The 18385-nt window shown below is 53.4% G+C and overlaps 8 protein-coding genes across 8 annotated transcripts; 4 read left to right on the top strand and 4 right to left on the bottom strand.

The window, feature by feature from the left end:
- Positions 1–129: 129 nt before the first annotated feature.
- On the top strand, positions 130–2187 carry AFUA_2G12790 (putative MFS monocarboxylate transporter; the record flags this gene model as incomplete). Its single annotated transcript, XM_750517.2, has 2 exons — positions 130–529; positions 582–2187. The coding sequence occupies 2 exons, from the start codon at positions 130–132 to the stop codon at positions 1700–1702; spliced, it is 1521 nt and encodes a 506-aa protein (XP_755610.1). The 3' UTR covers positions 1703–2187.
- Positions 2188–2295: 108 nt separating this feature from the next.
- Positions 2296–5256, top strand: AFUA_2G12780 (VIT and vWA domain-containing protein; the record flags this gene model as incomplete). Its single annotated transcript, XM_750516.1, has 2 exons — positions 2296–2311; positions 2432–5256. The coding sequence occupies 2 exons, from the start codon at positions 2296–2298 to the stop codon at positions 5254–5256; spliced, it is 2841 nt and encodes a 946-aa protein (XP_755609.1).
- Positions 5257–8170: 2914 nt separating this feature from the next.
- abfI (putative alpha-L-arabinofuranosidase) lies at positions 8171–9169 on the bottom strand (the record flags this gene model as incomplete). Its single annotated transcript, XM_750515.1, has 1 exon — positions 8171–9169. The coding sequence occupies one exon, from the start codon at positions 9167–9169 to the stop codon at positions 8171–8173; it is 999 nt and encodes a 332-aa protein (XP_755608.1).
- A 908-nt stretch (positions 9170–10077) lies between these two features.
- Positions 10078–10769, bottom strand: AFUA_2G12760 (uncharacterized protein; the record flags this gene model as incomplete). Its single annotated transcript, XM_750514.2, has 1 exon — positions 10078–10769. One exon carries the CDS (start codon positions 10767–10769, stop codon positions 10302–10304), a length of 468 nt encoding a protein of 155 aa, XP_755607.1. The 3' UTR covers positions 10078–10301.
- A 758-nt stretch (positions 10770–11527) lies between these two features.
- AFUA_2G12740 (class I SAM-dependent methyltransferase) lies at positions 11528–12364 on the bottom strand (the record flags this gene model as incomplete). Its single annotated transcript, XM_750512.2, has 1 exon — positions 11528–12364. The coding sequence occupies exon 1, from the start codon at positions 12341–12343 to the stop codon at positions 11528–11530; it is 816 nt and encodes a 271-aa protein (XP_755605.1). The 5' UTR covers positions 12344–12364.
- A 715-nt stretch (positions 12365–13079) lies between these two features.
- AFUA_2G12730 (uncharacterized protein) lies at positions 13080–14692 on the top strand (the record flags this gene model as incomplete). Its single annotated transcript, XM_750511.1, has 2 exons — positions 13080–13138; positions 13225–14692. 2 exons carry the CDS (start codon positions 13080–13082, stop codon positions 14690–14692), a joined length of 1527 nt encoding a protein of 508 aa, XP_755604.1.
- Positions 14693–16002: 1310 nt separating this feature from the next.
- AFUA_2G12720 (uncharacterized protein) lies at positions 16003–16886 on the bottom strand (the record flags this gene model as incomplete). Its single annotated transcript, XM_750510.2, has 3 exons — positions 16003–16436; positions 16591–16722; positions 16787–16886. The coding sequence occupies 3 exons, from the start codon at positions 16884–16886 to the stop codon at positions 16003–16005; spliced, it is 666 nt and encodes a 221-aa protein (XP_755603.2).
- Positions 16887–17004: 118 nt separating this feature from the next.
- Positions 17005–18324, top strand: AFUA_2G12710 (putative MFS monocarboxylate transporter; the record flags this gene model as incomplete). The annotated part of the gene is made up of 1 exon (XM_750509.2): positions 17005–18324. The coding sequence occupies one exon, from the start codon at positions 17005–17007 to the stop codon at positions 18262–18264; it is 1260 nt and encodes a 419-aa protein (XP_755602.1). The 3' UTR covers positions 18265–18324.
- Between the last annotated feature and the right edge of the window lie 61 nt (positions 18325–18385).

Raw genomic sequence — 18385 nt, 5'->3', positions numbered from 1 at the left:
TGGGTGAAGTTATTCCTGAGTTGTCTGTCCTCTCTCATTGTCAGTAGCCGTTCATCACAGGTAGGTCTTCATCCAGGGTATACGACAACTGTCCAGTTGCACTGAGAGTGCTAGAATATCCAAATAAACATGTCATATATGCTATCCAGAGTGTTTGGATTGATCTTTTTGTTTTCTTATACGGGATCAATAATGCGATTGGGTGAAGATGCGCCCTTTGGACGACAACTGACCCACCAATACCAGAATTCACCTCCCATCCACCATGGGTGTTTGCAACTTCAATTTTTCTTCATCAAGAGAGGTAATGGAAGGTTCAGCAAGATGCATCAGTCCAGCAGTGCAGACAGCTACGAAATAGCTTCAATCCACCAGGACCAACCCACCAATCCATCGGCAGAGCCGGACGGAGATATGCAAACGGAGGGCAGAGTCAGTTGGGCCTATCCGGAAGGAGGCTGGGAAGCCTGGACTTGTCTCCTGGGCTCATCTCTGATGATGTTTCCATCGTTTGGCTTTCAGACTGCAGGTACATATCTCCATTCTCATTCTAACGGAGCACAATTACTGACACACGACAGTGGGGTCGGTCCAGGACTACATCAGCACCAACCAGCTGGCAGAGTACAGCGTCCGTGATGTGGGCTGGATCACCGCTATTCTTGTTTTCCTGACTCTATTCCTTGGTGTCCAGGTCGGGCCTCTGTTTGATCGATATGGACCGCGGATTCTGTTGGTGTGTGGATCTCTCGCCAACATTACCTCCTATCTTCTGCTGGCACAATGCAGAAAGTACTGGCACTTTGTCCTCTGTCTCAGCGTACTAGGAGGCATCTCATCTGCTGTCATTACAACCGTCTCCATCGCCGTGCTGAGCCACTGGTTTAATCGTCGCCGGGCGCTTGCCTCGGGAATCTGCATGGGCGGTTCGTCCGCCGGAGGAGCCATTATCCCGCTGCTGCTGCGCAAACTCTTCCCGCAACTGGGATGGACATGGGCTATCCGGACGATTGCATTCATGGCGACCGCCTGCTACACGGCTGGTGTTATCCTGGTCAAAGGACGACTCCCCACGGGGCATCGCAGCCGCGCAATCGTTGACTTTGGCGCTTTCAGATCTCCACGACTGTGCTTCCTCGCGGTCGCGGTCTTTTCGTTTGAGTTTATCATCTTTGGCTGCGCAGCGCTGTTGCCCACTTACGTCCGTTATGCTGGTTTCCCGCTTGACGTGCAATTCTACGCCCTTACCCTACTCAACAGCATGAGCTTTTTGGGGAGGGTGCTTCCCGGTTTAGCAGCCGATCAACTCGGTCGGTTCAACATTCTCCTGGCGCTGGTTGTCATGACGCTTTTGGTGATGGGTTCCGTGTGGCTCCCGTTTGGCTCTCGCGGCCAAGCTACATTGTACGCGGTGGTCGCCATTTTTGGCTTTGGGTCTGGGGGATGGCTGTCCCTGGCGCCTGTATGTGCGGGCCAGCTGTGTCAGACGGAGGAATATGGGAGATTCTACGGGACCATCTACAGCGTTGCTGCGTTTGGGGTGTTGTTGACTGTTCCTGTGGGAGGAGAGCTGCTGCAGTCGACTACTCCGAAGGTGCTGATCGGTTTCTACTCGGCTGTTCTCATGGTGGGACTGGTGAGCGTAGTCATGGCTCGATGGGCCTTGTTGGATTGGAGGTGGAAGTGGAGGGTCAAGCTGTAGTGATGCATGACTCGTTGTATTGGCTGGTAGAGTAAATGTCATGACCATTTGGAACTCATCTGCAGTCCATGGACTCGGATATCGTCGGTGCACTTCATCTTTCAGCAGCCTGTGAACACGGTTGACTACTGACATACGTATTGCAATCTGTACTGTGGGATTCCTGTCCGTCGCTAAAGGGTACATTTATGAGAAATTCATACAGTTGTATCTGTACCGTGAGCCCATGGAGGTTGGGTAACATTATCCTGTATTGTCTGGGTATATATACATGCTGCTAGTCATTCAACCTTCACAACCATAGGCACTATGGACCTGAGCTCCAGACGGGACAGCGTGGAACATCAACTAAGGCCGTCAATTGAGAAGGAATGATGTCTGTCATGTATATGGCATATGAATGATTGATGAGAAGGAAGAATGTTGACAGGTAGCCCTCCGAAACAGGATACTTAAGCGAGACATATCATCGTCAGTATATCAGGACTGCCTTAGCTACGTCAACGCGCTATTTGCCTCATTCTGCAAGCTAAGGTAGATAAGGTTCATATATTCAGTGGCTCAGCGACTCTAGGCTCCAATATGACCCATCAATGATTGGTGGACGAGGTCCGTCCGCTTGCTGCCTACAACGCTACTCACGAGTCCTACTACTAGTATATAAGGACTATCCGATCCTCCCCTGTTCAATCATTCTATCATGCGACAAGATGAGAACCAATATGACAGTGACATATCTCTGCGGGTGTAGCTACTACACCCACCCTCAAGCAAAGCCAGTCTACCTTCCGCGTATTGGCATCAAAGTCCATGCAACTATCCTCTCGTCCGTCTCCAGAACAGTGCTCACTCAAACGTACACAAACCCATCCAAGAACCCCCTGGAAGAAGTTTCATACACCTTCCCGCTCTACGATGGCGTCAGCGTAGTAGGTTTCAACTGCCTGATCGGTGACCGCACCCTGCACAGCCGCGTCAAGCCACGCAAACAAGCCAAGGCGGAATACGACGATGCCGTCTCAAAGGGCGAGTCCGCGGCGCTGATGGCCCATTCGCTCAGTGCCTCGGATGTACTCTCCATCCGACTTGGGAATGTTGGACCTGGAGAGACGGTTGTCGTAGAGATTACGCTTGTCGGGGAGCTGAAGCAGGATGCGCAGAGTGACGCGGTGCGGTATACGCTGCCTAATTCCATTGCGCCGCGGTATGGCTATCACCCGGGGAATATGAGCATGCCGCCCGAGGCAGATGTGCAGGGTATCTCGATCACTCTGGATGTACAGATGGAGAGTACGGCTGTTATCCGGGAGATTCAGTCGACGAGTCATTCGCTGAGTGTGGCGCTGGGACGGGTGTCGGCATCGGCGTCGGGATCCAGTGGGTCTGACAAGGCGTTCAATCCGGCGCAGGCGTCTGTAAGTGTCAATCTTAAGGAAGATTGGACGGCTCTGGCTCGCGACTTTGTGCTCCTTGTCAAGGCGGATGGACTCGACACGCCCCGGGCGATGCTGGAGACACACCCGGTTATCCCTACCCAACGGGCGATCATGACGACTCTTGTGCCGAAGTTCGGCCTGGAGCCAATTAAGCCAGAGATTATCTTTGTGATTGACCGCAGTGGAAGTATGATGGACAAAATCGACACGCTCAAGTCGGCCCTCAGAGTCTTCCTCAAGAGTCTCCCGGTAGGAGTGTGTTTCAATATCTGCTCATTTGGCAGCAGGCACTCCTTCCTCTGGAAACAGAGCCTTTTCTACACTGCCGAGAGTCTTCAGGAAGCTCTGAGCTTTGTCGACGGTGTCCGTGCAAATATGGGTGGAACGGAGATGCAGGAGGCCGTCGAGGCCACGGTCCGCAGTCGGATGAAGGACAAGGAATTGGAAGTCCTGATACTGACGGATGGGCAAATCTGGAACCAACAGACACTCTTCGGATTCATTCGCGAGACTGCAGCTGACAACGGTGCGCGGTTCTTCTCGCTTGGAATCGGCAACGGGGCGTCGCATTCGCTCGTCGAGGGGATAGCACGGGCAGGGAATGGCTTCTCGCAGATGGTGGTGAACTACGAAGAGCTGGACAGGAAGGTAGTGCGCATGCTCAAGGGAGCGCTGACGCCACATATTTTCGACTACAAACTGGAAATCGAACATGATGACCCTGTCGAGGAGTTTGAGGTCGTTCTCCCGGAGCGGCCAAGGGCCATGCCTGTCGACGAGGCAGAAATGAAACAACAGCCGATTTCTCTCTTTGATGCAGACTACAAGGAGGACGAGCAAAAGACGGACGAAGAGGCCCTGCCGGTTCTTACACCTCCCCAAACCCTTCAAGCGCCGTACAAAATCCCACCTCTCTACCCTTTCATCCGAACCACAGCATACCTCCTAGGTTCAGCAAACATGCAGAATCCCAAAGCCCTCATTTTCCGAGCCACCTCAAAGCAAGGCCCGCTTGTCCTGCGCATTCCAATCAACGACATTGGCACGGGAGAGACAATCCATCAACTTGCTGTTCGAAGAGCAATGATCGAGCTCGAAGAAGGACACGGCTGGCTCGCGGCCGCAACCAGCAACGGAAACTCATTCGATAATCTCCATCCCACCTCGAAAGAACGCATCATCGCCCGCGAATGCGAGAAACTCGGAACCCAGTTCCAAGTAACAGGCAAGCGCTGCTCGTTCATCGCTCTCGAGAAAGACAGCACCTCGGACCAGGAGAAAGAGACGGATATTGCCAACCTGCCTACTTCCAAGGCTACTGGCGAAGAAGGTGCCGTCTACCAGGCTAGCGGAGCAGTACCCGGCCCTCCTCACGCCAGGTGCAGGAGGCTAGCTTCAAAAGCGCATAGAATGATAGCGCCGTCGCCGCGGCCACCACCACCGTCACAAGGGACCCCATTCAGTGCAAGTTTACTAGCAAGAAAAGCACCAAAATCGTCTTTGAGTTCAGAGCAGGGCTGGGCTAAGGCTCCAACGGCCAGGGAAGTTCCAGAGTCGTTATTCGGTGCGCCTGGAATTGCAAAATTCGTGGATACAAGGGTATCACAACCTCCACCCCCGGCTCCAAAGAGGGGATATGGATTTAATGCTCAAATGGACCCAACGGTGTGTCCTCCTGCCGGACCCGCCCACGTCTCGGATTTGATGGAGATGGATGGCGCTGTTGGGTATACCCTGGCCTCTCCTATCTTGTCTTCTACATTCAGCAACGAGACGGCCGGGGCCGCAAGCCAGGTTCACAGAATCATTGCCTTGCAGTCGTTCGAGGGGTACTGGACATGGTCCGAGGAACTGATGAACGCCTTAAGGCTGGACGAGCGGGATGTTCGTGCTCAGCTGATGAAGCTATTCCAGAAGGACAGTAGAGGCTCTAATCTGACGGTCATAGCGACCATGCTGGCCATGGCGTATCTCTCCACTCACTGTGCGGCACATCGTTCGGTCTGGGAATTGGTGTACGACAAGGCCGAGGGGTGGAAGCGACAGCAGCTCGTGGAGATGGGTGAGACGGGGAGTGTCCTCAAAGCGAAGGAGAATGAGATCACTGCCTTGGTATGAGCTATTATGTATGGTGCTCGCTGACGTTAGGACTTTGACTATGATCCGATACTTGTTGGTGTGCCACTGACTATATCTTTTGAAGAGCTGAATCCACGGGGTTCTGAGGTGACGGATGCTTTTGACAACGCAGAATTTCGTTTAGGATTTACTTTTGGCTGCTATTGCCTTGAATCGCTTGCTATACATGTCGCTCTTTGCCTACAATCCCTTTGGAGTGGTTCCCCGGCTACCAGGCTCATTGCAATCGATGGATGAAGAGAGGTATCCAGCTGGCTTAGCATCTGTAGTCCAAGTAGTGAAGGGGAGTACATGCTGTATCCCTTTAATAGACAGCTCGTCAAAGGGAATATTCGCTTTGAGTTGTTGATTTCTTACAGGGTGTATTTGCTGTCTCTGATCCATATTCACTGTCTTTGTAATCCAATTGCTATAAAGAGGCATTAGTTCACAGCATTTACATATTTCATTCACTACCTGCCATTCAATTATATGATGTCTGGCTCTATAAGACTGTTAGTCAACCCCTTCAGATATTTTCTCTCCTCTCTCATCGCCTGTCGATCCGTATATACAAACCTTTTGATATATCCACATCCACGACTAATCGATTCAACTCTATGTCCGAAGATTCCAGTAAGACGGATTACCTCACGGATATTCTCAGATATGATGCTGACTTCAGTGGTTCATCAGACAGATACTTAGAGACGGTGGTCATTCTCATGATGCAGAATCTGGATATCTGCTTCGGCAAGAGAGATAGCCACTGATGGAATAACGAACTTGATTCCTGAAGGACACGCAGCCTTACTCTCGCCGTTTCCATGGAGTCGCGGGGGATATACGCGCCATGCGCAACAATCCATGCCTTGGCAAACCACAACAGCTTGGAGCTCCCTGGGAGACATTCATATACCTCCCATCTGGGAGTTGAATCATTGCCCGACTGAAGGTACAATTCAGGATGGAGCAACAATTGCATTACACCAACTTCTGAGAGCATCATTACAGGCCTTGTAGAAGCCAAGCGCTGCGGACTTTCCCCTCTGCTGTCCCTGCATGCAGGAGGTCCTACCGCCAATACATGGCAGTCCGTGATGGGTTGGATCTGGTTGTCGTCCCTAGGCGCCTCCACCCAGTGGGGTAAAGGAGTGGAATGACCAAGTCGAACCTCACCAATTGCTAATATGACCCTGCTTCTTGGACATGGTACTCTGATCAAGGCCATCAGACAGTCAACGCATTTCAGCACGGTGACCCAGTCATGATCGCTGAGGCGAGAGAATGGCTTCGTGCACGTGCGTACATAGAGCGCTGACCGGCGTCTCCATAAGAGGAAAGGCAATCAGTTGCAGCAGCAGCTGAGCACGACAAGGGTACCATTCCCAAGGATGCAGACCAGTTTGTGATCCTTCACACGTTCCGGGGCACTTTTCGGGATTGGGTTCTCGAACCCACGAAGGTCGTCGGCCCAGTTGATTGACAAGACGTACAACCTGATATCACTAGTCCCATACAGTTCCCATGGTTCTGACGGTCCACTCTCTAATTGATAATTGACTCAATCAAGATGGATTCTGTCAATCATCAGACTCACCGCAAGGAAAAAGACAACTCCATGAGGAAACTCTGGCATCGGATTCTGAGGTGTGAATACCACTCTCTCGCCTACGTCTCCCGAATAGGTTTAGTGCCTTCCACTTCTCGCCTTTCTTCTCATACGTATGATAGCCTCATATTAGATAGCAACAGAATCAAATCATCCATTCGTTCTCACATGAGGACAAGGAGCCGAAGTGCTGGAAGCGGGAGAGGGAGACGCAGTGTTTGCCTCGTGAGCAACAAGCGCAGCAAGGCTATCAGCCAGTGTTGCGATGGACCCTGCTTGCAAACAGGGTACAGGTTCAGGCACGTTCCAAAAATCATCATTTCTCCCGAATATGACTTGAATGGCACTATTGAAGCTTTGGTTCAGGGCGTTTGCGAACTGTGGCACGGAAAGGGTTTGATGTGCGAGTTTTACCTTGGCCGGAACAAGCAATGTCACTCCGACGAACGTCCGCGCAGTCAGTTATGATAAGACTATTCCGCGTAAACCTTGGGCCAAATCATGAAAGGAGTCGTTCTGGTCGAGGATGTCTCGCCGGTTCGGCAAGAACGTGACTCCATACGAGATGCGTTTCGAACAACGCCCAAAAGTTAGCTCTTTGCGGGTTCAGTACGACTTTCGACGAGGTCAGATCAAGGCAGGGCGTTACGAAGATTGATCCAGGACCAAGCCAGAGGGACGTCACACTACCCCAGAGACAAATTACCCGAGCCCAGGGATTCAGGTAGGGACATGTCCAGGAGGACATTCAGACTGTGAGTTGGCGCAGTCGAAGTTCCCAATCGCGATGAGGTAAAACGCAATGGTCTACCGAGGAAGCCGATGAAGGCAAAAAACCTTCTCGGTCGAGTCGAGCTTACACTTCTCAGACCCCCAGGTAGATGGGTTTTCCAATGGTGTTAGGGTATGGTTGACTCAAGTCCAACATCAGCAATTAGCAACATAGCAAAGTGAACACAGCTTTTTCGCACAGGCCTGTGTTGCCGTCCCTGGGTCCCTGACTGATATCGCGAGCTACCAGCCCAACCGACGGCCTAGGTGCCAACAAACGGCTGCGTCGTATAAGTTCTGATCTATCTATGCATTCGCTACTTTTGGCCAGGTTGCAGGAATCCCATCTCGTTGTGTGAAACATGTTAAACAAAGAGGTATACACTTATTAGAAAAGCGAGGTACTGAGTACTTTTCCATCCGTTGTATCGCCATAAAGTAAGCGACTAGAATTCATTGTTACAGGTTGATTGGCTAGCAACTACCTTACACAAGTCCATTAGAGAATCGGTCCAGACAGCATAGGTGCACTCAGCAGTTAGAGTTGGTCTGGGTGATCAGACCAAGCTTCCAAGGAAGCAAGTCGTAATCCCCACCCGCCGACGGGCTCAATCCCTGGTACAGATACTGCAGCTTGCAAGGACTGATGGTCATAGTCTGATCCGTCTGAGTGCGAATCAGCTCCCCGTGACTGATGCTCTTGGTCCAGGGGGTCCCGCTGAAGGCAACGTTGTTCGAGCGCGCAAAGGGGTTTGCCTCGGTGTTGGCCAGGCCCTTCCACGATCCGGTCAGACTGTTGGAAGTCCAGGAGCGGAAGTACCGCTGCCCGTCGCTGCCGATGGCTTCCACGAGAAGCAGATACTCCCCGTTTCCGGTGTGGTAGACGTTGGACGCCTCGAACAGGGCGTTCTTGTTGGAGTCGGACAGGGCAATCACTGTATTGCCCATGCCGTTGGGGAAGTTGGCCAACGAGGTCTGCGAGCGGTACAGATGGCCGTTGTCGTCCGAGGAGAACAGGTAGCAGTTGCTTGAATCGCAGATCGTCCACATGTCGACCCAGTTGCCATTGCCCTTATTCTGGGCGATGATGCTGGGCATGCTACTGAAGAAATTCTTCGGTTTGCTCCACCCGGCCGGGTTGGCAATGTTCGGATTGGTCGAATACGCTGCGTTGCCATTCTGGAAGACCAGGTACCACAGGTTATGTGGCTTGAAGAAGAAGACCTGCGGCGCGGCACGATAGCCCGAGCCGATCGGGGTCTGGTCAAGGTAGTGGAACGTGGCCTGGTTGGCCTGGCTGAAGTCCTTGAAGTTGAAGTAGACGAGGTTGTAGCCGGATTTGGTGGCCGTGCTGGCGAAGACGTGGTACGTCCCGTCCACTTTGACAATGGAGGGATCCTTGATAGCTGCGATGTTGCGGCCATCCTTCTTGGGCTCGACCAGAGGCCCGCTGGAGCTCCATTTGAAGCTGCTGGGCAGGGCCGCCGCCGCCGCAAGGGCGGAGATGAGAAGAAGGAGGAAGAGCTTCATGGTGTTGAGAGGGCTGTGTGCGTTCCGTCAAACCATTCTGCAGGCCGCGGTGGCTCTTTATATGTTCTCCCCCTCTGTCTGATGTCTGAAGAAGGTCGGAAAAGGGCCCGAGGACTCCGGCTAAACACACGATGAAACACAACATCGCCTGTCGAAGATCATACTTTTTGGTCCGGTGATTCCGAATCTTGGCAACTAACAAGGATGTTCGGAATATTACTGAGACGGGTTTGTATACCTTCAACTCCGGGACAAAAACGGAAAGCGGAGGACTCCAGCACGGCACTTTCAACTCTCCATTTGCCGACAGTCATTGATTGCCCTTTATCCTGGCGCAGATTGACATTCCCGTTACCCTGAATGGCATCCAGTATGTGGAAAATCGACCATCCTGGCACTTTCTCCGGACCCTGAGCCCCACCGGGGGGATTTCAGCCTGAATCCGTGACGAGCTTGTGTCTCAGGATGTCTTAGCTGTGGGGAGACAGCGGCTGGCCCAGATGGTCCAGCCACTGACAACGCCGCAATGGAAGAGAAGTCAGTAGATTAACATTTGTGAGGGTAGTAAGGAGGTTGAAAGCAGGCAGGCTGTCATACTGCACCGGTCGTCTCCAACTTCAATCTGCATTTTGACTTCGTGACGATCGGAGAAATTCTCCTACGACTGACCCATGGCGGTGTGCTTGATTCAGCCAGCCAAAAATTATAGGGGAATGCCGTTGTCGAAGGCAGAGCTTAGGGCTTGGGTACGTGGTTCCTCATTCTAGACGCGGGATGCTCGAAATGACAAGGAAGATTTGACCCGCGGTTGGCCTGCAACGAGGCTTTCCTACAATATCATCTATGGCCGGGAGTCCCGGGAGTGCATGCGTTCTTCTACTATGTTCACCCTTGATTATACTCAAGCTGCTCAGTCAAGTATTTGCTCTGTTTTATACTGTCAATGCATTGGACCCAGACCAGGGCCACTAAACAACGTCACCGGCTTGCAACTTCGCCTCCGAAAACTATCGAAAAGCAGATCAACCCAAAAAAATCAAAGGAAATAAAAGATCCATGACAGAAAGCACTCACATGACGTCTACCCATTCTCCCCCCGTCTAGATTCCAGACCCAACATCTACACAGTCAGTCAGCGGCGCTTCCTCTGCTCCCTCCAAGCCTGATAGTCCAGGAAGCTCCATCCCCAGGGGCATGTTTTATCCCCCGTTACCAGATACAGTCCCTCACCGCTCAGCTCTTCCGTATCCCAGTCCATGATCAAATGCTGGACCTGCCGCCGCACCGCCAGTATGATTTGATCGACAGTCTGGCCCGCAGCGGGCAGGGCAAAGACCACGTTGCCGCGCTTGATGGCGCTGTCGGCTCGGAGAACGTCGAAGGATGGGTAGACCTTGACGTCGCTGTGGTGGAGTCTGTGGTGCAGGGACTCGAGCAGGATGGGGGCCAGTTTCTTCGGGGAGGTTTTGATTTCGAAGAGGACGTGAGCGAATTCGTAGGTGTCCGTGGGCTCCGTTTTTCCATCCTCGCGGGTTTGCATAGCAGAATCGGTGCACTGAGTGGTTTGCTCGGTGGGTTGAGCGGTATAACGAGGAGACATTATGACGGAGGATGCGTACCTTTCTTGCGAGTTGATGGGAGAAGCAGAGGTGAGAGGATGGTTTGGATGACAAGACTTGAGCAGTGATCGGACTGCATTTATATACAAGAGCAAGACATCTCGATGCAGTATCTTGAGGAATATCAAGACATCTCGCCTAGATTGAGAGACATCGTAGAAAGAACTAAGATTGCTGCTTTGCGATGTGTATCAGTGTGAAATGAGGTAGAACGGGAAGAAATCTCGTCTGTCTCAGAAATGATGCTATACCACCTATTGACGTTGTCAGAGAGACAAAGTACAAAGCGCATATATGTATGTGATTGTCTCCAACTCGCAGGCTGATCCTTAGACAGCGCGGCCACATCTTTATGCTCATTTCTTTATGCACAGGCTCCACGTGTCCATTGATCTTTATATTCAACGTCACCTGTGTGGTGATTGATACGGTCTTTGACTCGGTGTCCGATCTGAACGTAGCCCCTGGGTATTCCGTTCAACAAAAGCAATCCCTTGTCGTTGTCTACTCATCCCACAATTGGCGATACTTGGTCACAAATCGATGAACATGAGGCTGGAGGAAATCAAATCATTGTGTATTTCGCTATCACTGACCCCGTTACAGCGATGTCGATTATCCAGATCCAGACAGAGTTGTAATTCATTCGACCAGTCACCACTGACGAACAAGAAACCCAGCTGCCAAATCAATTTCCAGGTAGGGATTTATCTTTATGTACTCACAGGCACAGGAGAGATCACGGCTTCCTCGCCCTCAAGATCCGACACGGCCAAGCCCCATACATAATCCTCACCCCCCCAAACTCCGTCGAGACATCCGTCCAGCCCATCTGCTTGACGAGATCCGCATACTCCTCAACATACCCCGCCATATCCACCACAACCAAGTATCCCCCCGAGACCAACACCCGCGCCGCCTCCCCTATCGCCTTCTTCCGCGTAGCTTTATCCGCATTGTGAATCGACAGACTGGCCGTCACCAGCGAAAACACCCCATCGCAGAACGGCAGATCCGCAACACTCCCCGTGTGCAGCACCGTCTGCTCGCAGACCCCCAACGCAGCGGCGTTCTTGTAAGTCGCCAGCGGCGCGTTGCCGCTCTGATCGCCCTTGACGAAGAGATCGATGCCGTAGGCGGGGGGCACGGGGGACTCTGACGAGGCGAGTCGTTTCTTGATTTGGGCGATCTTCAACAGGACCAATCCTCGGCCGCAGCCGAGGTCGAGGGTGGGTGCTCTGAAAGTTTCCTGGGGGGTGTGGGCGAGGAGGTCATCCCAGACCTGGAATTTGCCCTTGAGGGTTGCGTAGAGGTAGAATGGGGAGAGGACGTTGGAGGCGATCAGTCCCAGAGGAGAGTCGATGCCGTAGGAGGGGTTGGAGGGGATGTCGTGTGCGGCGATCTCCGTAGATAACCGCGCGATGTGGTTTTCTGGGATCGAAGATGAAGATAAATAGAGTGATTGCGGCATACTGCTCGCGTCGTGTGCAGAAGTATAGCTAACCGCAGGTGCGAGGACTTTTATATCATTTTGATGGTCGCCGGCGAATGTCATGAGGCCCCAAACTCGTATTTCAGGCAGCAAGAAAACCAACCAGGACAATCGAGGTTTTCGAAGTTTATATAATACTATGGAATAGTCTAGATAGATTTCCGAGCTTCGATTGCAAGACCACCACGAAGTCGATTGCTAGATTCTATTCAACTGAAGCTTGTACGATATACCTCCGAGTGCACCGACCACGAATGGAGAAACTCGCTGGATAGGTAGATATCAGTGAGAATAAGTAATTACCTCGTGGCACAAGTGAAGAATTAGTTGACAGTATATCTACGTATTCCACGATGTTGCGGGGAAGACAAGACGCGGCGGAGGGCTTCTGGATCCCCCGAGGATGCCATTTCCGGACATCTCAACATCAACGCCAAGAGAATCGTCAGAGTCGTGGCGAACTTCGGGTCGTTTCAAATGGCAGAAGTCTTTTCAACGCTCGTTCTTCACAGGTAAGAGCGAGAATCGTCGGATGGGGCTGGCTGAACTAGCGCACGATGAGGATCCTTAGAGACTATTGGAAGTAACAGCCAAGGCAAGTCCATAAAGCGCTCCTCAGTTGTCACAATGACGATGATAAAGTACAGTGGCCACTCATTCAACTCAAATCGACGCGACGAGAGTCCTGATTTGCCAGACGCTGTTGCTCTGCATATTCTATCACATCCTGCAGGGATCGTCCTCGCTAATGTGCGACTCCTATATCGCCGATCAACGATGAGTGTGGTTGGTCCTAGGAATGGTCACGCAGCATGAGACCTGCATGAGCTGGAGCTATCTCCTCTTCATTTTGAGTCAGTAAGTCAAGGAAGTACAGGACGCGTAATAAATCCGGCAGTGGTTCTATTGTGCCGCAGCTTCTTTTCTGTTCCCGCACGTCCCAGTAGCGAGACAGTGGTCAAGTCAATTGCGGCCATATCCAACTCTCCAATTGTTTGCAGGATGGACAAACAGGCGAAAGAGGATCTCAGTCGATCAACGACGCCCTCAACCTCGGCCGTAATCGAAGACTTTGTGGCTTCCTACGAGAAGCACCGCGACTTCTACTGCCACACAGCAATTGCGGTGCGAAGGCTCTGCGAGGCCGCCCTGGAAGACCATCATATACCCTGTCTGGTCAGCCATCGAGCAAAAGAAGCGGCAAGTCTACGCAAAAAGCTGTATGCGCGACAACTTCTCCGCGGCCATGCCTACGCAAGCAGAGAAGAGATCAAAAACGACATATCTGACCTCGCGGGCGTCCGCATTGCCCTCTACTATCCTCGGCACGGAGAGGAGGTCAAGCGCATACTCGATGACGAACTTACGGTCGTGGAAGAAAAGACCATCAACCGCATGGGCATGGACGAGGCTCTCCACGGCGGCTACGATCGATGGTTCCCGGGCTACTGCGCACAGCACTATCGAGTGCACCTGAAGAGCGGACCAGTCAATCAGGAAGGCGTCCCGACCCACAACACCAAAGTCGAGATCCAGGTCGTCTCTGTGCTGCGGCATGTGTGGGCCGAAGTCGAGCACGACGTGGTCTACAAGGGGAAGCGCAGGGCAAGCGGAGACGACCACCGCATCCTGGACGGGTTAAGCGGGGCCGTCTTTCTGGGCGAATGCTTCCTCGATCAATTGTATCAAACCCAGGTGTCCAGGGCTACCACCGACGACCGGGGCTTTGAGAACGTCTACGCGCTCGGATCGTTTCTGTGGAATTGGACCGCCTCCCTCGGGCATTGTCAGGTGGAATACCCTGTAGAGGTCGAGTTTCTGAAAGACCTGCTGGGGATTCTGGGACTCAACCACCCAAGGACGCTGCGCGATATTCTCAGCCAGATCGACCTGTCCACTCGCGACGGGAGCGAGTGGCACGCGTTCCGGGCGGCGTTTCACCCCGCTCGGTCCAGTCTTACGATGTTCCTTATGCACCGGATCCTGACAATGCCGGCCGGCGCCAACCGGCTTGCGACTACGCCAGCGGACGATCCTGGGATCGACCGCGCCAAACACGAGTTGGGCCTTATTTCCAGTTCCCTGATCTGGCTCGATCGGGTGTATCCGCTCTCGTCTCAATTGTTCGGCGCCCTCTTCGCAAGTGACTCATGGGACCGTTATCTGCCTGGAATCGAGTGGCTTGATTCGCAAAAAGCCCAGGATTATTGGAGGGGTAAGGCAGTGCTCACGGACGAGGAAAGGCAGAAGATCAACGTGGTTTTCCAGTGTTTTACACGGAACAGGGCACAGCCTATTCAACTTGCGTTTGCGCTGGCCCGGTTGGGCGTTCTGAGAAGATACGCTGCTGACTGGTTGGCGCTGCATCGCGTCATCTCCCCGTTGCTGATTGTAATACAGGCTCGCTGTTAGTACACCCGTCCCGCGGATAGTGAAAGATACGGTGGCATGTAGACGTCTGCTGCCTATCGACGCATCATTCTGATTTTGGAACATCCTGTACGGTAGCCTTGATTTCCTGTCGAGTAAAAGAAACTATGGAAAGATTTCCAGCAACTGTGCATAAGCGAAATTACACTCGTGCCACCGAGCACTCAAGCAGGCATGTTTCTTTGTTAATGCAGTGAGTCGAGTGACAAGTCCCATGCGTAGTCTCCAGACCAAGCCGAGAATCCCTGACCACGGACAACGATACATAGCCCGCAGCAGTCACGGCTGCCTAGCGACACCCCTTCAGCGAGCATAACCACAGGCACTCCCTAGCCTTGACAGCCATCTTGCAACACCCGCCAGCTCAACAGTTGACTGTTGACTGGTGATAAGGATCATAAGGTACCGGGGTAAAGGGACGCTAAGCCCTAGCGCCATGGCGGGTTCCGGGCCGTGCGCTAGTGGCCCGCGCGTTGGCAGCCGGACAGCCGATAGCCAATCGTTCCGTGAAGAACTAGGCCCGCAGCTGTGGAAGGGGAGCAACCGTTCTCTCGGGATTTGATTGTATTTTTCAGTGGTTGGCCAGTGCCATGTATTCCGCCTGTGGTGATTAGAGGACGGATTTCCAATGGGGTTTACTCCATTTGTGCAAGGTATTGGTAGTCCTTGACGGATGTCCCTCGCAGTCAAGGCTATTACGATATAGTATACACAACATGTCGCTACCTCAGTCGCATCAAAGTACATTTGCGGGATTTGACAAGGTGATAACCGTCGCAGAACCTCAGATGAAACAACGGTGAACGGCCCAGCCCACTGCTAACGCTATACACCCCTGTCAGTCTTCAATGAGTCACTTTTCAGACAAAGAAAACGCCTGCGCCAATCCTTGGCGTACATTGGGAGGCTTGCAAGCACAGACGCGACATGTCAACTCAAAATCTACCATAATGTCGGGTTCGCCCGTAGCTCCGGCCGAAGCCCCATTGTCGAACCATTGGCCGTTATCGTGCTGAGGAGTCGCATTTCAGAGTTGCCGCTTTCATTGGTTGGATGTGTACTGAGGAGACTCCTGCCTGATAGGGATTGTAGGTACTTCGTTCGGATGGACCAGCCATGGCCAGGACTGTGAGACCTAGACTGGTATGTGGGTGTTATGTACTTGATTCTCGCCATAGCCATTGCTTGAAGACGAGACTAGGTACCTCCCGGAGTATCTATCTGCTCGCACCTTGTTGTACACACTCAATGCCTGGTACGCTCAAACGGCCACACTGCCGAACACTATTTCATCACACTAATCGAGCGAAGAACTCACGGATCTTCATTGTCTCCGCATCATTGAGACACTCCATGGAAGCGAGGATAGCCTCGATTCCGAAGAAAAGGCGCTTGTCGTTAAAGTAGGCCGCCTGGTCGAAAGCGAAGGATGGTTTGGCCCCGAGCGAGACCTGATCGTTCTGTCCTTCATGCGGCTTCTGCAAGCTCCTGCTGTTGGCGAGGAGATGGTCGAGGCAGCCTGGAGTCAGTATATGAGGATGGAATATTATGCATGTTTGGGTGAGACGTCCTGATATCAGGCGACCCGATCTGGAGATGGCTGACTTGGGATTGTACAGTAGATGCAAGGGAGAGGAAGAGCATGTAGCAAGACAGGATATGGGCTCTGCACGACAGTCAGGAACTCGAGCGAGGAGACAAGTGATGGCCACCAGCAGCATTGTGACTACAAGCATATATGAGTTGTGCCTTCTCATGTACCTGAGCGGAGGAGACCATTGATCAGCTCTTCTTGACGCCTAGCTGACTGCTACAAGCTTCGTGTTATCATATGGCTATCGTACACTTTACTTACTATTCGGAGCTTTATCCGAGGCCACCTGTCAGCCTCTCAACCGCCGACCAAGAAGAATCCAAGATGAGGACTTGAGTCATGGCCGATCCGTAGATGCCCGAATCATCCGAGGTTATCCGGCCCAATACATAACGTCCTTCATCATCACTCCTCGCATCTCACAACAACGATAAAATTATGGCTTCATCAAGGCAACATGAGCGAAATGAGCGTGCACGTACTGCAGATCCGGAAATGGTCCCTTCCCACCCGCCGACCATGGAAGTAGAGGAACCATTCCAGGAAGCCTCCACAAAACTGTAGGTTATCTCGCCGAATCATAGCACCGGCCTAATGATCTAGGAAATCCACCCTGGTGGTAATAGCCGCCTTCGTGAGCATCTTCACCGGCTGCGGCCTCAACTTCGCGTTCGGCGTGTATCAAGAGCTCTACGAATCCATGGCCCAGCTGCCCCGGCGCACCCCATTCACCGGCGTCACGCCCGCCCAGATCGACCTGATCGGGACGCTGGCCGTCTCCATGATGTCCCTCGGAGCGCCCTTCGCGTCGGGCTGGTGCAAATCCTACTCCCCGCGCCGGATCACCCTCGCCGGGACGATCATCTTCGCCACGGCCAACGTCCTCGCCTCGTTCAGCCAGCACCTCTGGCAGTTCGTTCTCACCCAGGGCGTGCTCCTCGGCTGCGGCACCTGTCTCACCTACATCACCGCCGTCACCGTCGCCCCGGGCTGGTTCACCACGCACCGCGGCCTCGCCATCGGGGTCATCTCCTCCGGCACCGGCGTCGGCGGCGTCGTCTGGGCCCCTGCGCTGCGCGCCCTGAACGCCCGGATCGGGTTTCGCCACACCCTCCAGCTCACGGGCGGCGTCTCCTCGGTGCTTCTGGGCGCGGCCTCGCTCGTCCTCGACTGGGACCCGCGCACCCAGCGCCACATCGACGCCGAGCGGGCGGCGGTTCCCTCGTCCCGGCTCCGCGTCACGCTGGTCGACTGGCGCGTCGCGCGCACGCGGAAGTTCCTCGCGCAGTGTCTCTCCGCGGGACTGCAGGGTGCGGCGTACTATGCGCCGGTCTACTTCATGTCGACGTATGCGCGCACGCTGGGCTACTCCGCGGCCACGGGGGCGATGTTCATCTCGATCTCGAACGCGTCGTCGGCGGTCGGGAAGGTGGTCATCGGGCATGTGGCGGACCGCGCGGGGCGCATCAATGTCTTCCTGCTGACGACGCTGATGAGCGCGATCGCGACGCTGGGCCTGTGGCTGCCGTCCACGGTATCGGGGGGGAAGGCCCTGTTCGTCGCGTTTGCGATGTTCTATGGCGTGTTCGCTGGGGCGTATGTGAGTTTGTTTCCGGCGACGCTGGTGGAGTTGTTCGGGGTGGAGCACTTTGCCAGTGTCAATGGGTTTCTGTACATGGTGCGCGGGTTTGCCGCGCTGGTCGGGACGCCGGTGGCTGGGGCGCTGATCCGGAGTGCGGGCTCGCATGCTGATGGAAAAGTCATGAGCCAGCTGTTCTTCCATACGAGTATCTTGGTGGGTGCGTTGCTGGTCGGTGCGACGGTGGGTGTCGTGTGGGTGAGGATCGAGGCTGCGGTCAGTCAGGCTGGCTTCAATGGGGGGTCTACTGGAGGGTCTGCTAGAGGGTCTACTGGAGGGTCCAATAGAAGGTCTAACGGAGGATTCAAATGGAGGATTTGATCTATTCCATGTCTCTGTATATAGAAACACTCTCGGCAATCAAACACCCCTCACTTCACCATCCCAAACTCTCGGCATCGTATAACCCATCAGCCTCGCACCGGACACTAGGAACGAATAC

The sequence above is a fragment of the Aspergillus fumigatus genome, chromosome 2 (assembly GCF_000002655.1).
Source record: "Aspergillus fumigatus Af293 chromosome 2, whole genome shotgun sequence".
NCBI lineage: Eukaryota > Fungi > Ascomycota > Eurotiomycetes > Eurotiales > Aspergillaceae > Aspergillus > Aspergillus fumigatus.
Note: the sequence above shows the minus strand (reverse complement) of the source record. Positions and strands in the feature narration are given on the sequence as shown.